Source organism: Salvelinus alpinus, chromosome 30 (genome assembly GCF_045679555.1).
Source record: "Salvelinus alpinus chromosome 30, SLU_Salpinus.1, whole genome shotgun sequence".
Classification (NCBI taxonomy): domain Eukaryota; kingdom Metazoa; phylum Chordata; class Actinopteri; order Salmoniformes; family Salmonidae; genus Salvelinus; species Salvelinus alpinus.
In genome coordinates, this window is record NC_092115.1 from 12,241,852 (window position 1) to 12,255,044 (window position 13,193).

Genomic DNA, 13,193 nt, shown 5'->3' on the forward strand with positions numbered 1-13,193 from the left:
GGTAGCAACTGCGATGCAGTGCCTTAGACCACCGCACCACTCGGGAGGCCCCTAAACCATTTTAATTAGTGTTTTCATTGTGACATTGGTTGGTCTATTCTCCATTTGTTACATTTCTATAACCCAAGCCATCATGGTAATGATAATAAATCATAGATATTGAACAATAGAGTTGCATTCATTCACCATCAACTAATGTTAATACATCCCTTTCAGATCTGACATAATTCAACATGGTAGGCATTGCTAACAAAACACATACATGGTCTAACATGGCTTACTTGCAGGTTGCTTAGGCCTGCTGAATGAATGGCCAAGGAGTGTAAAAGGCTTCGTTGACAGATTATTTGTGAAGCATACCATCGATAACATGACATGTCAGTGACGACTGAACCATTTGTAGACTTGCATGCCAAGCTGGCAGCTCCAAGGCTCTAATACAATTGAGATCTGAGGCTTTTCGCCATTCATCAATGAGAGCTATGGTAGTGTAAGCCTCAGTGCCCATGTGCAAGGTGCAGGTCTTAGGTAACAGATAGGCACAATGGACAGAAATAGAGATGGCTGTGAGATACTATCCCTAGTAGAGAGAGGGAGGGCTCATGGCTGTGAGATACTATCCCTAGTAGAGAGAGAGAGGGCTCATGGCTGTGAGATACTATCCCTAGTAGAGAGAGAGAGGGCTCATGGCTGTGAGATACTATCCCTAGTAGACAGAGGGAGGGCTCATGGCTGTGAGATACTATCCCTAGTAGACAGAGGGAGGGCTCATGGCTGTGAGATACTATCCCTAGTAGAGAGAGGGAGGGCTCATGGCTGTGAGATACTATCCCTAGTAGAGAGAGAGAGGGCTCATGGCTGTGAGATACTATCCCTAGTAGACAGAGGGAGGGCTCATGGCTGTGAGATACTATCCCTAGTAGAGAGAGAGAGGGCTCATGGCTGTGAGATACTATCCCTAGTAGAGAGAGAGAGGGCTCATGGCTGTGAGATACTATCCCTAGTAGAGAGAGAGAGGGCTCATGGCTGTGAGATACTATCCCTAGTAGACAGAGGGAGGGCTCATGGCTGTGAGATACTATCCCTAGTAGACAGAGGGAGGGCTCATGGCTGTGAGATACTATCCCTAGTAGACAGAGGGAGGGCTCATGGCTGTGAGATACTATCCCTAGTAGACAGAGGGAGGGCTCATGGCTGTGAGATACTATCCCTAGTAGACAGAGGGAGGGCTCATGGCTGTGAGATACTATCCCTAGTAGACAGAGGGAGGGCTCATGGCTGTGAGATACTATCCCTAGTAGACAGAGGGAGGGCTCAACAGCCAACCATTTAACTAAATGCAACTGCCATACGAATCCAGTGTTTGACGGCCACATTGTTCACATTAATAGTTAGCTAGCAGCAGTAATTACCCTGCTATTAACCTTTCTCCCCCCTCACCAATCTGTCTCTCCTAGCTCTTCTACTGCTTCCTACAAAAGGCAATTATATTTTACCCAGGTGTATTGCCCACTTAGTTTCAATTAAGAAACATACTGTATTTTTAATGAACCTCTAGCTTGTGCTAGGAATGCATTATGAACCTCGCGTTACGAGACCTAGCTAGTGGTTTGTTTACATGTAGTAAAGCTAGACTATAAAACCAACGCTATCGTTGACACCTTGTGGTGATCATGTTGAACTGCATATTAATTACACCAGGATGATACATTGACGTTTTTGTCATTTAGCAGACGCCCTTATTCAGAGCGACTTACAGTAGAGTGCATACATTTTTCATACATTTTTTTTCTTTCATACTGGTCGTGAATGGAACCCACAACCCTGGCGTTGCACGCACCACGCTCTACCAACTGAGCCACACGGGGCCTATACATAACTTTCAATCAACGTATTTTAGAAATAAAATCAAAATAACCTTAAATTCCTTTCTGCCCAGCCTCATGATAGCATTAGATAGCAGATAGTGATATTTGCTAATGCTATCTCCAGCCCACCCTATAGGTCCCCAGCCCACCCTATGGGTCCCCAGCCCACCCTATAGGTCCCCAGCCCACCCTATGGGTCCCCAGCCCACCTTATAGGTCTCCAGCCCACCCTATAGGTCCCTAGCCCACCCTATAGGTCCCCAGCCCACCCTATAGGTCCCCAGCCCACCATTTGGGTCCCCAGCCCACCATATGGGTCCCCAGCCCACCATATGGGTCCCCAGCCCACCATATGGGTCCCCAGTCCACCCTATAGCCCCAGCCCACCCTATAGCCCCAGCCCACCCTATAGCCCCAGCCCACCCTATAGGTCCCCAGCCCACCCTATGGGTCCCCAGCCCACCCTATAGCCCCAGCCCACCATATGGGTCCCCAGCCCACCCTATAGCCCCAGCCCACCCTATAGCCCCAGCCCACCCTATAGCCCCAGCCCACCCTATAGCCCCAGCCCACCCTATGGGTCCCCAGCCCACCCTATAGCCCCAGCCCACCATATGGGTCCCCAGCCCACCCTATAGCCCCAGCCCACCCTATGGGTCCCCAGCCCACCATATGGGTCCCCAGCCCACCCTATAGCCCCAGCCCACCCTATGGGTCTCCAGCCCACCCTATAGCCCCAGTCCACCCTATGGGTCTCCAGCCCACCCTATGGGTCCCCAGCCCACCCTATGGGTCCCCAGTAGTAGGTTTGTCCACCTGTGCTCCAAAGTTACCTCAAACAGGACTGTACCCAACATGGGTGCCCTCTGGGGAACATATGCCCTGAGCTCTGGGCTGTGGCTGTGTCCACACATTAAACTGTATCAGGGTGTTGGGTTTTCCACTTTGATTACAACACTGTATGATGCCAACTGCCAACCCTGGAGGGGGCTTGGCCTCAGTTTTGGCCCAGAATAGCTAGATTCCCCACAGCACTGGCTCAATGGGGTGTTTCCATTCATCACTACTGGCTTTTCTTTCCAATCCATTTTGTCTTTGGTTGTACAAATGTGGTGATTGTGTTCCTGTGTCCCGCACCCTCATAGATATCATCCTGACCAACCTGCCCTCTAAATACACCTCTGCTGTCTTCAACCAGGATCTCAGCGATCACTGCCTCATTGCCTGCGTCTGTAATGGGTCTGCGGTCAAACGACCACCCCTCATCACTGTCAAACGCTCCCTAAAACACTTCAGCGAGCAGGCCTTTCTAATCCACCTGGAAGGATATTGACCTCATTCCGTCAGTAGAGGATGCCTGGTTATTCTGTAAAAGTGCTTTCCTCACCATCTTAAATAAGCATGCCCCGTTCAAAAAACGTAGAACTAAGAATACATATAGTCCTTGGTTCACTCCAGACCGGACTGTTCTTGACCAGCACAAACATCCTGTGGCGTACTGCATTAGTATCGAATAGCCCCTGTGATATGCAACTTTTCAGGGAAGTTAGGAACCAATATACACAGGCAGTTAGGATAGCAAAGGCTAGCTTTTTCAAACAGAACTTTGCATCCTGTAGCACAAACTCCAAAAAGTTCTGGGACACTGTTAAGTCCATAGAGAATAAGAGCACCTCCTCCCAGCTGCCCACTGCACTGAGGCTAGGACACACTGTCACCACCGATAAATCCACTATAATTAAGAATTTCAATAAGCATTTTTCCACGACTGGCCATATTTTCCACCTGGCTACCCCTACCCCGGTCAACAGCTCTCCGCCAAAATGGTTGCAACCCCTATTACTAGCCTGTTCAACCTCTCTTTCGTATCGTCTGAGATCCCCCTCTTCAAAGGGGGAGACACTCTAGACCCAAACTGCTACATACCTATATATATCCTACCCTGCCTTTCTAAGGTCTTCAAAAGCCAAGTTAACAAACAGATCACTGACCATTTCGAATCCCACCGTACCTTCTCCGCTATGCAATCTGGTTTCCGAGCTGGTCATGGGTGCACCTCAGCCACACTCAAGGCCCTAAACGATATCAGAACCGCCATCGATAAGAGACAATACTGTGCAGCCGTATTCATCGACAAGGCTTTCGACTCTGTCAATCACCACATTCTTATCGGCAGACTCAACAGACTTGGTTTCTCAAATGACTGCCTCTCCTGGTTCACCAACTTCAGTGGGGCAAAAAAGTATTTAGTCAGCCACCAATTGTGCAAGTTCTCCCACTTAAAAAGATGAGAGAGCCCTGTAATTTTCATCATAGGTACACATCAACTATGAAAATCACATTGTAGGATTTTTAATGAATTTATTTGCAAATTATGGTGGAAAATAAGTATTTGGTCAATAACAAAAATGTATCTCAATACTTTGTTATATACCCTTTGTTGGCAATGACAGAGGTCAAACGTTTTCTGTAAGTCTTCACAAGGTTTTCACACACTGTTGCTGGTATTTTGTCCCATTCCTCCATGCAGATCTCCTCTAGAGCAGTGATGTTTTGGGGCTGTTGCTGAGCAACACAGACTTTCAACTCCCTCCAAAGATTTTCTATGGGGTTGAGATCTGGAGACTGGCTAGGCCACTCCAGGACCTTGAAATGCTTCTTACGAAGCCACTCCTTCGTTGCCCGGGCGGTGTGTTTGGGATCATTGTCATGCTGAAAGACCCAGCCACGTTTAATCTTCAATGCCCTTGCTGATGGAAGGAGGTTATTGAGTGATCTCTCTCAATATCAGGAAGGTGTTCTTAATGTTTGGTATACTCAGTGTACAAGTGAATTATTTTGGTCCCCTAAAATGCATAATTCTGCCTCAAATTTACCCCCCACCCCCTCCACTGTAAAACATTAGTTAAATCAACTCAAATTGAACTAATGTTTTACAGCACTTAATTAGCCTACTCTCTCCAACTCACTTTCTCTCCTGCTACCCTTCATTCCTTCTCTTTTAGGACTGAAGAAACGCACCAGGAAGGCCTTTGGGTTACGAAAGAAAGAGAAGGACACAGACTCCACGTGAGTGATCTCCTGTAGACAGTTTAACGTGAGTGATCTCCTGTAGACAGTTTAACGTGAGTGATCTCCTGTAGACAGTTTAACGTGAGTGATCTCCTGTAGACAGACTCCACGTGAGTGATCTCCTGTAGACAGTTTAACGTGAGTGATCTCCTGTAGACAGTTTAACGTGAGTGATCTCCTCTAGACAGTTTAACGTGAGTGATCTCCTGTAGACAGTTTAACGTGAGTGATCTCCTGTAGACAGTTTAACGTGAGTGATCTCCTGTAGACAGTTTAACGTGAGTGATCTCCTGTAGACAGTTTAACGTGAGTGATCTCCTGTAGACAGTTTAACGTGAGTGATCTCCTGTAGACAGTTTAACGTGAGTGATCTCCTGTAGACAGTTTAACGTGAGTGATCTCCTGTAGACAGTTTAATGTGAGTGATCTCCTGTAGACAGTTTAACGTGAGTGATCTCCTGTAGACAGTTTAATGTGAGTGATCTCCAGTAGACAGTTTAATGTGAGTGATCTCCAGTAGACAGTTTAATGTGAGTGATCTCCAGCAGACAGTTTAATGTGAGTGTTCTCCAGTAGACAGTTTAATGTGAGTGATCTCTAGTAGACAGTTTAATGTGAGTGATCTCCAGTAGACAGTTTAACGTGAGTGATCTCCAGCAGACAGTTTAACGTGAGTGATTTCCTGTAGACAGTTTAATGTGAGTGATCTCCTGTAGACAGTTTAATGTGAGTGATCTCCAGTAGACAGTTTAACGTGAGTGATCTCCAGCAGACAGTTTAACGTGAGTGATTTCCTGTAGACAGTTTAATGTGAGTGATCTCCAGTAGACAGTTTAACGTGAGTGGTCTCCTGTAGACAGTTTAACGTGAGTGATCTCCTGGAGACAGTTTAACGTGAGTGATCTCCTGGAGACAGTTTAACGTGAGTGATCTCCAGCAGACAGTTTAATGTGAGTGATCTCCAGCAGACAGTTTAATGTGAGTGATCTCCAGTAGACAGTTTAATGTGAGTGATCTCCAGCAGACAGTTTAACGTGAGTGATCTCCTGGAGACAGTTTAACGTGAGTGATCTCCAGCAGACAGTTTAACGTGAGTGATCTCCAGCAGACAGTTTAATGTGAGTGATCTCCAGCAGACAGTTTAACATTGCAGAATTCAGCAGCTTCACCAGGATTTACTTTGGTGACACTTTGGTTGTAAGTCCATAGACCTGCAGTTGGTATGTTGCTCTATGTAGAACATCAATAGAGGGGACATCTAAATAAAGTCTGTTTTATTTTTATTCAATATCTTTGTAAGCTGTCATTCAAAACATATTTTTGAGCTTCTCACCCATATTTTCTAAGTAGTCTGATGATTGTGATCTTTCCTCTCTCGTCTCTCTGTACAGGGGCTCCCCTGACAAAGATGGAGTAAGTAGGAGAAAGGTAGACTATGGGGTAAACAATCGATGTGATGTCATTGCTACTCTTATCCTCACTCTTCTTTGTTTGTTTACTTCACTGTAGTTTAATGTTTCCCATTCGTGAATAGTGCTGTTCTTGTTGTTGATTCAAGCTGTTGAAGTTGGAAGTTTACATACACCTTAGCCAAGTACATTTAAACTCAGTTTTTCACAATTCCTGACATTTAATCCTAGTAAAAATTCCCTGTTTTAGGTCAGTTAGGATCACCACTTTATTGTAAGAATGTGTAATGTCAGAATAATAGTAGAGAGAATGATTTATTTCAGCTTTTATTTATTTCATCACATTCCCAGTGGGTCAGAAGTTTACATACACTCAATTAGTATTTGGTAGCATTGCTTTTAAATTGTTTAACTTGGGTCAAACGTTTTGAGTAGCCTTCCACAAGCTTCCCATAATAATTTGGGTGAATTTTGGCCCATTCCTCCTGACAGAGCCGGTGTAACTGAGTCAGGTTTGTAGGCCTCCTTGCTCACACACACCTTTTCAGTTCTGCCCACAAATTGTCTATGGGATTGAGGTCAGGGCTTTGTGATGGCCACTCCAATACCTTGACTTTGTTGTCCTTAAGCCATTTTGACACAATGGTCATTGTCCATTTGGAAGACCCATTTGCGACCAAGCTTTAACTTCCTGACTGATGTCTTGAGATGTTGCTTCAATATATCCACATACTTTTCCTGCCTCATATTGCCATCTATTTCTTGAAGTGCACCAGTCCCTCCTGCAAAGCACCCCCACAACATGATGCTGCCACCACTGTGCTTCACGGTTGGGATGGTGTTCTTCGCCTTGCAAGCGTCCCCCTTTTTCCTCCAAACATAATGATGGTCATTATGGCCAAACATTTCTGTTTTTGTTTCATCAGACCAGAGGACATTTCTCCAAAAAGTACGATCTTCGTCCCCATGTGCAGTTGCAAACCGTAGTCTGGCTTTTTTATGGCAGTTTGGAGCAGTGGCTTCTTCCTTGCTGAGCGGCCTTTCAGGTTATGTCGATATAGGACTCGTTTTACTGTGGATATAGATATTGTGGATATAGATACTAGATACTCAAATTATGTCAATTAGCCTATCAGAAGCTTCTAAAGCCATGACATAATTTTCTGGAATTTTCCAAGCTATTTAATGGCACAGTCAACTTAATGTATGTTAACTTCTGACCCACAGGAATTGTGATACAGTGAATTATAAGTGAAATAATCTGTCTGTAAACAATTGTTGGAAAGATTATTTGTGTCATGTACAAAGTAGATGTCCTAACCGACTTGCCAAAACTATAGTTTGTTAACAAGAAATTTGTGGAGTGGTTGAAAAACGAGTTTTAAAGACTCCAACTTAAGTGTATGTGAACTTCCGACTTCAACTGTATAAAATGCTTGAATGTATGAGAGTTTCTCACTGACACGTTCCATTATCACAGAAAAAGACCAACGGGGCTCCAAATGGCTATTATGGGGAGATTGATTGGGACCGATATGTAAGTAGATATGTACAGCACAGTGCAGTAAGTGATCCGTCTATAGTGTTAGTGATTAGTAGTAATACAATGGGTTAGGGAATAAGCAATAACAGCTATAGGGATAAAAGAGGAAGTGCCGCCCTGGTTGTCAAAACTCAAACTCATGACGTGACTAGTGACTAATGTTTAGTGACTAATAACTAATGAATAGTGACTAATGTCTAGTGACTAATAACTAGTGACTAATGTCTAGTGATTAATAACTAATGGATAGTGACTAATTACTAATGAATAGTGACTAATGTTTAGTGACTAATAACTAATGGATAGTGACTAATGTTTAGTGACTAATAACTAATGGATAGTGACTAATTACTAATGAATAGTGACTAATGTTTAGTGACTAATAACTAATGGATAGTGACTAATGTTTAGTGACTAATAACTAATGGATAGTGACTAATTACTAATGAATAGTGACTAATGTTTAGTGACTAATAACTAATGAATAGTGACTAATGTTTAGTGACTAATAATTAATGGATAGTGACTAATGTTTAGTGACTAATAACTAATGGATAGTGACTAATTACTAATGAATAGTAACTAATGTTTAGTGACTAATAACTAATGTCTAGTGACTAATTACTAATGAATAGCGACTAATGACTAGTGACTAATGAATAGTGACTAATGACTAGTGACTAATAACTAATGAATAGTGACTAATGTTTAGTGACTAATAACTAATGAATAGTGACTAATGTTTAGTGACTAATTACTAATGACTAGTGACTAATGACTAGTGACTAATGAATAGTGACTAATGACTAGTGACTAATAACTAATGGATAGTGACTAATTACTAATGAATAGTGACTAATGTTTAGTGACTAATAACTAATGAATAGTGACTAATTACTAATGAATAGCGACTAATGACTAGTGACTAATGAATAGTGACTAATGACTAGTGACTAATAACTAATGAATAGTGACTAATGTTTAGTGACTAATAACTAATGAATAGTGACTAATGTTTAGTGACTAATAACTAATGAATAGTGACTAATGTTTAGTGACTAATAACTAATGGATAGTGACTAATGTTTAGTGACTAATAACTAATGGATAGTGACTAATTACTAATGAATAGTGACTAATGTTTAGTGACTAATAACTAATGAATAGTGACTAATGTTTAGTGACTAATAATTAATGGATAGTGACTAATGTTTAGTGACTAATAACTAATGGATAGTGACTAATTACTAATGAATAGTGACTAATGTTTAGTGACTAATAACTAATGAATAGTGACTAATTACTAATGAATAGCGACTAATGACTAGTGACTAATGAATAGTGACTAATAACTAATGAATAGTGACTAATGTTTAGTGACTAATAACTAATGAATAGTGACTAATGTTTAGTGACTAATTACTAATGAATAGTGACTAATGACTAGTGACTAATGAATAGTGACTAATGACTAGTGACTAATAACTAATGAATAGTGACTAATGTTTAGTGACTAGTGACTAATATCTAGTGACTAATTACTAATGAATAGTGACTAATAACTAATGAATAGTGACTAATGTCTAGTGACTAATGAATAGTGACTAATGACTAGTGACTAATAACTAATGAATAGTGACTAATGTCTAGTGACTAATAACTAATGAATAGTGACTCATGTTTAGTGACTAATAACTAATGAAAAGTGACTAATGACTAGTGACTAATAACTAATGAATAGTGACTAATGTCTAGTGACTAATAACTAATGAATAGTGACTAATGTCTAGTGACTAATAACTAATGAATAGTGACTAATGACTAGTGACTAATAACTAATGGATAGTGACTAATGTCTAGTGACTAATAACTAATGAATAGTGACTAATGTCTAGTGACTAATAACTAATGGATAGTGACTAATGTTTAGTGATTAATAACTAATGAATAGTGACTAATGTCTAGTGACTAATAACTAATGAATAGTGACTAATAACTAATGAATAGTGACTAATGTCTAGTGACTAATAACTAATGAATAGTGACTAATGTCTAGTGACTAATAACTAATGAATAGTGACTAATGTTTAGAGACTAATAACTAATGGATAGTGACTAGTGACTAATGTCTAGTGACTAATAACTAATGAATAGTGACTAATGACTAGTGACTAATGTCTAGTGACTAATAACTAATGGATAGTGACTAATGTCTAGTGACTAATAACTAATGAATAGTGACTAATGTCTAGTGACTAATGTCTAGTGACTAATAACTACTGAATGGTGACTAATGACTAGTGACTAGTGACGAATGACTAATGACTGACTAATAATGAATGACTAATGGCGTAACTAATCACTAATGACTAGTGACCAGTGACGACTAACTAATGACTAGTGACTAATAAGTAATGGCGTAACTGATGACGTGACTAATAAAAATTTAGAAAATATATTACAATGATGCAATACTTTGCTTATGAAGATATTTCAACCACAATGGGGAAACAAACCACATTCTACATTCTAACCACAAAACCCCATTCTAAACTTGACTTCCCACAACCAGACGTGACTTCCACTTCTGCTCCCTACAACTTTCCTGATTATGGCAATCAATCATCCTCGTGTAACATTGAATTTGGAATCAAAACGTGATGTCTCTTTTCAGAATCGTACATTAAGTTTGTGTGAGTCTTAACAAACAAGCATCTTTAAACCTCTCCAGCTATAAAAACACAGGACTGCAGTTTTTATGTGTGCATTTCTTTACCCACAAGCATGAGAGAAGTGAATGTATTTGTTGTTACACGATGTCACAAACAGTCATTTTACCACTTACATATTTACTTCCTGTTACAGGCCGCTCCAGACGTGGACGCTGAGGGCTTCAGTCTCAGACCCGGAGAGGAGAGAGGAAATATCCTTTTAGATGATCAGATGTAGTCCATGTGGAATGGCTAGCTAGCTAGTAGTGAGCTAGTAGCGGGCATAGTGCAAGTGACGTCACCTGCCCTGAGACCTAGAGAGATACTGTTGACCTGCCCTGAGACCTAGAGAGATACTGTTGACCTGCCCTGAGACCTAGAGAGATACTGTTGTCCTGCCCTGAGACCTAGAGAGATACTGTTGTCCTGCCCTGAGACCTAGAGAGATACTGTTGTCCTGCCCTGAGACCTAGAGAGATACTGTTGTCCTGCCCTGAGACCTAGAGAGATACTGTTGTCCTGCTCTGAGACCTAGAGAGATACTGTTGTCCTGCTCTGAGACCTAGAGAGATACTGTTGTCCTGCTCTGAGACCTAGAGAGATACTGTTGTCCTGCTCTGAGACCTAGAGAGATACTGTTGTCCTGCCCTGAGACCTAGAGAGATACTGTTGTCCTGCTCTGAGACCTAGAGAGATACTGTTGTCCTGCTCTGAGACCTAGAGAGATACTGTTGACCTGACCTGAGACCTAGAGAGATACTGTTGTCCTGCCCTGAGACCTAGAGAGATACTGTTGTCCTGCTCTGAGACCTAGAGAGATACTGTTGTCCTGCTCTGAGACCTAGAGAGATACTGTTGTCCTGCCCTGAGACCTAGAGAGGTACTGTTGTCCTGCTCTGAGACCTAGAGAGATACTGTTGTCCTGCCCTGAGACCTAGAGAGATACTGTTGTCCTGCTCTGAGACCTAGAGAGATACTGTTGTCCTGCTCTGAGACCTAGAGAGATACTGTTGACCTGACCTGAGACCTAGAGAGATACTGTTGTCCTGCTCTGAGACCTAGAGAGATACTGTTGACCTGCTCTGAGACCTAGAGAGATACTGTTGTCCTGACCTGAGACCTAGAGAGATACTGTTGTCCTGCTCTGAGACCTAGAGAGATACTGTTGTCCTGCTCTGAGACCTAGAGAGATACTGTTGTCCTGCTCTGAGACCTAGAGAGATACTGTTGACCTGACCTGAGACCTAGAGAGATACTGTTGTCCTGCTCTGAGACCTAGAGAGATACTGTTGACCTGCTCTGAGACCTAGAGAGATACTGTTGTCCTGACCTGAGACCTAGAGAGATACTGTTGTCCTGCTCTGAGACCTAGAGAGATACTGTTGTCCTGCTCTGAGACCTAGAGAGATACTGTTGTCCTGCCCTGAGACCTAGAGAGATACTGTTGTCCTGCTCTGAGACCTAGAGAGATACTGTTGTCCTGCTCTGAGACCTAGAGAGATACTGTTGACCTGACCTGAGACCTAGAGAGATACTGTTGACCTGCTCTGAGACCTAGAGAGATACTGTTGTCCTGCTCTGAGACCTAGAGAGATACTGTTGTCCTGCTCTGAGACCTAGAGAGATACTGTTGTCCTGCCCTGAGACCTAGAGAGGTACTGTTGTCCTGCTCTGAGACCTAGAGAGATACTGTTGTCCTGCTCTGAGACCTAGAGAGATACTGTTGTCCTGCTCTGAGACCTAGAGAGATACTGTTGTCCTGCTCTGAGACCTAGAGAGATACTGTTGTCCTGCCCTGAGACCTAGAGAGATACTGTTGTCCTGCTCTGAGACCTAGAGAGATACTGTTGTCCTGCCCTGAGACCTAGAGAGATACTGTTGTCCTGCTCTGAGACCTAGAGAGATACTGTTGTCCTGCCCTGAGACCTAGAGAGATACTGTTGTCCTGCTCTGAGACCTAGAGAGATACTGTTGTCCTGCCCTGAGACCTAGAGAGATACTGTTGTCCTGCTCTGAGACCTAGAGAGATACTGTTGTCCTGCTCTGAGACCTAGAGAGATACTGTTGTCCTGCTCTGAGACCTAGAGAGATACTGTTGTCCTGCTCTGAGACCTAGAGAGATACTGTTGTCCTGCTCTGAGACCTAGAGAGATACTGTTGTCCTGCTCTGAGACCTAGAGAGATACTGTTGTCCTGCCCTGAGACCTAGAGAGATACTGTTGTCCTGCCCTGAGACCTAGAGAGATACTGTTGTCCTGCTCTGAGACCTAGAGAGATACTGTTGTCCTGCTCTGAGACCTAGAGAGATACTGTTGTCCTGCCCTGAGACCTAGAGAGATACTGTTGTCCTGCCCTGAGACCTAGAGAGATACTGTTGTCCTGCTCTGAGACCTAGAGAGATACTGTTGTCCTGCCCTGAGACCTAGAGAGATACTGTTGTCCTGCTCTGAGACCTAGAGAGATACTGTTGTCCTGCTCTGAGACCTAGAGAGATACTGTTGTCCTGCCCTGAGACCTAGAGAGATACTGTTGTCCTGCTCTGAGACCTAGAGAGATACTGTTGTCCTGCCCTGAGACCTAGAGAGATACT

At 42.7% G+C, this 13,193-nt stretch overlaps 1 protein-coding gene across 1 annotated transcript in view; it reads left to right on the top strand.

Moving 5' to 3' along the window:
• The window catches only part of LOC139559594 (SH3-containing GRB2-like protein 3-interacting protein 1), a 51,165-nt gene that overhangs the window by 2,297 nt on the left and 35,675 nt on the right, over nucleotides 1-13,193 (top strand). The window contains exons 2-5 of the mRNA XM_071375720.1: nucleotides 4,874-4,937; nucleotides 6,332-6,353; nucleotides 7,830-7,886; nucleotides 10,758-10,815. Coding sequence (XP_071231821.1) covers nucleotides 4,874-4,937; nucleotides 6,332-6,353; nucleotides 7,830-7,886; nucleotides 10,758-10,815 — 201 coding nt within the window. The remainder of the gene's footprint in view (nucleotides 1-4,873; nucleotides 4,938-6,331; nucleotides 6,354-7,829; nucleotides 7,887-10,757; nucleotides 10,816-13,193) is intronic.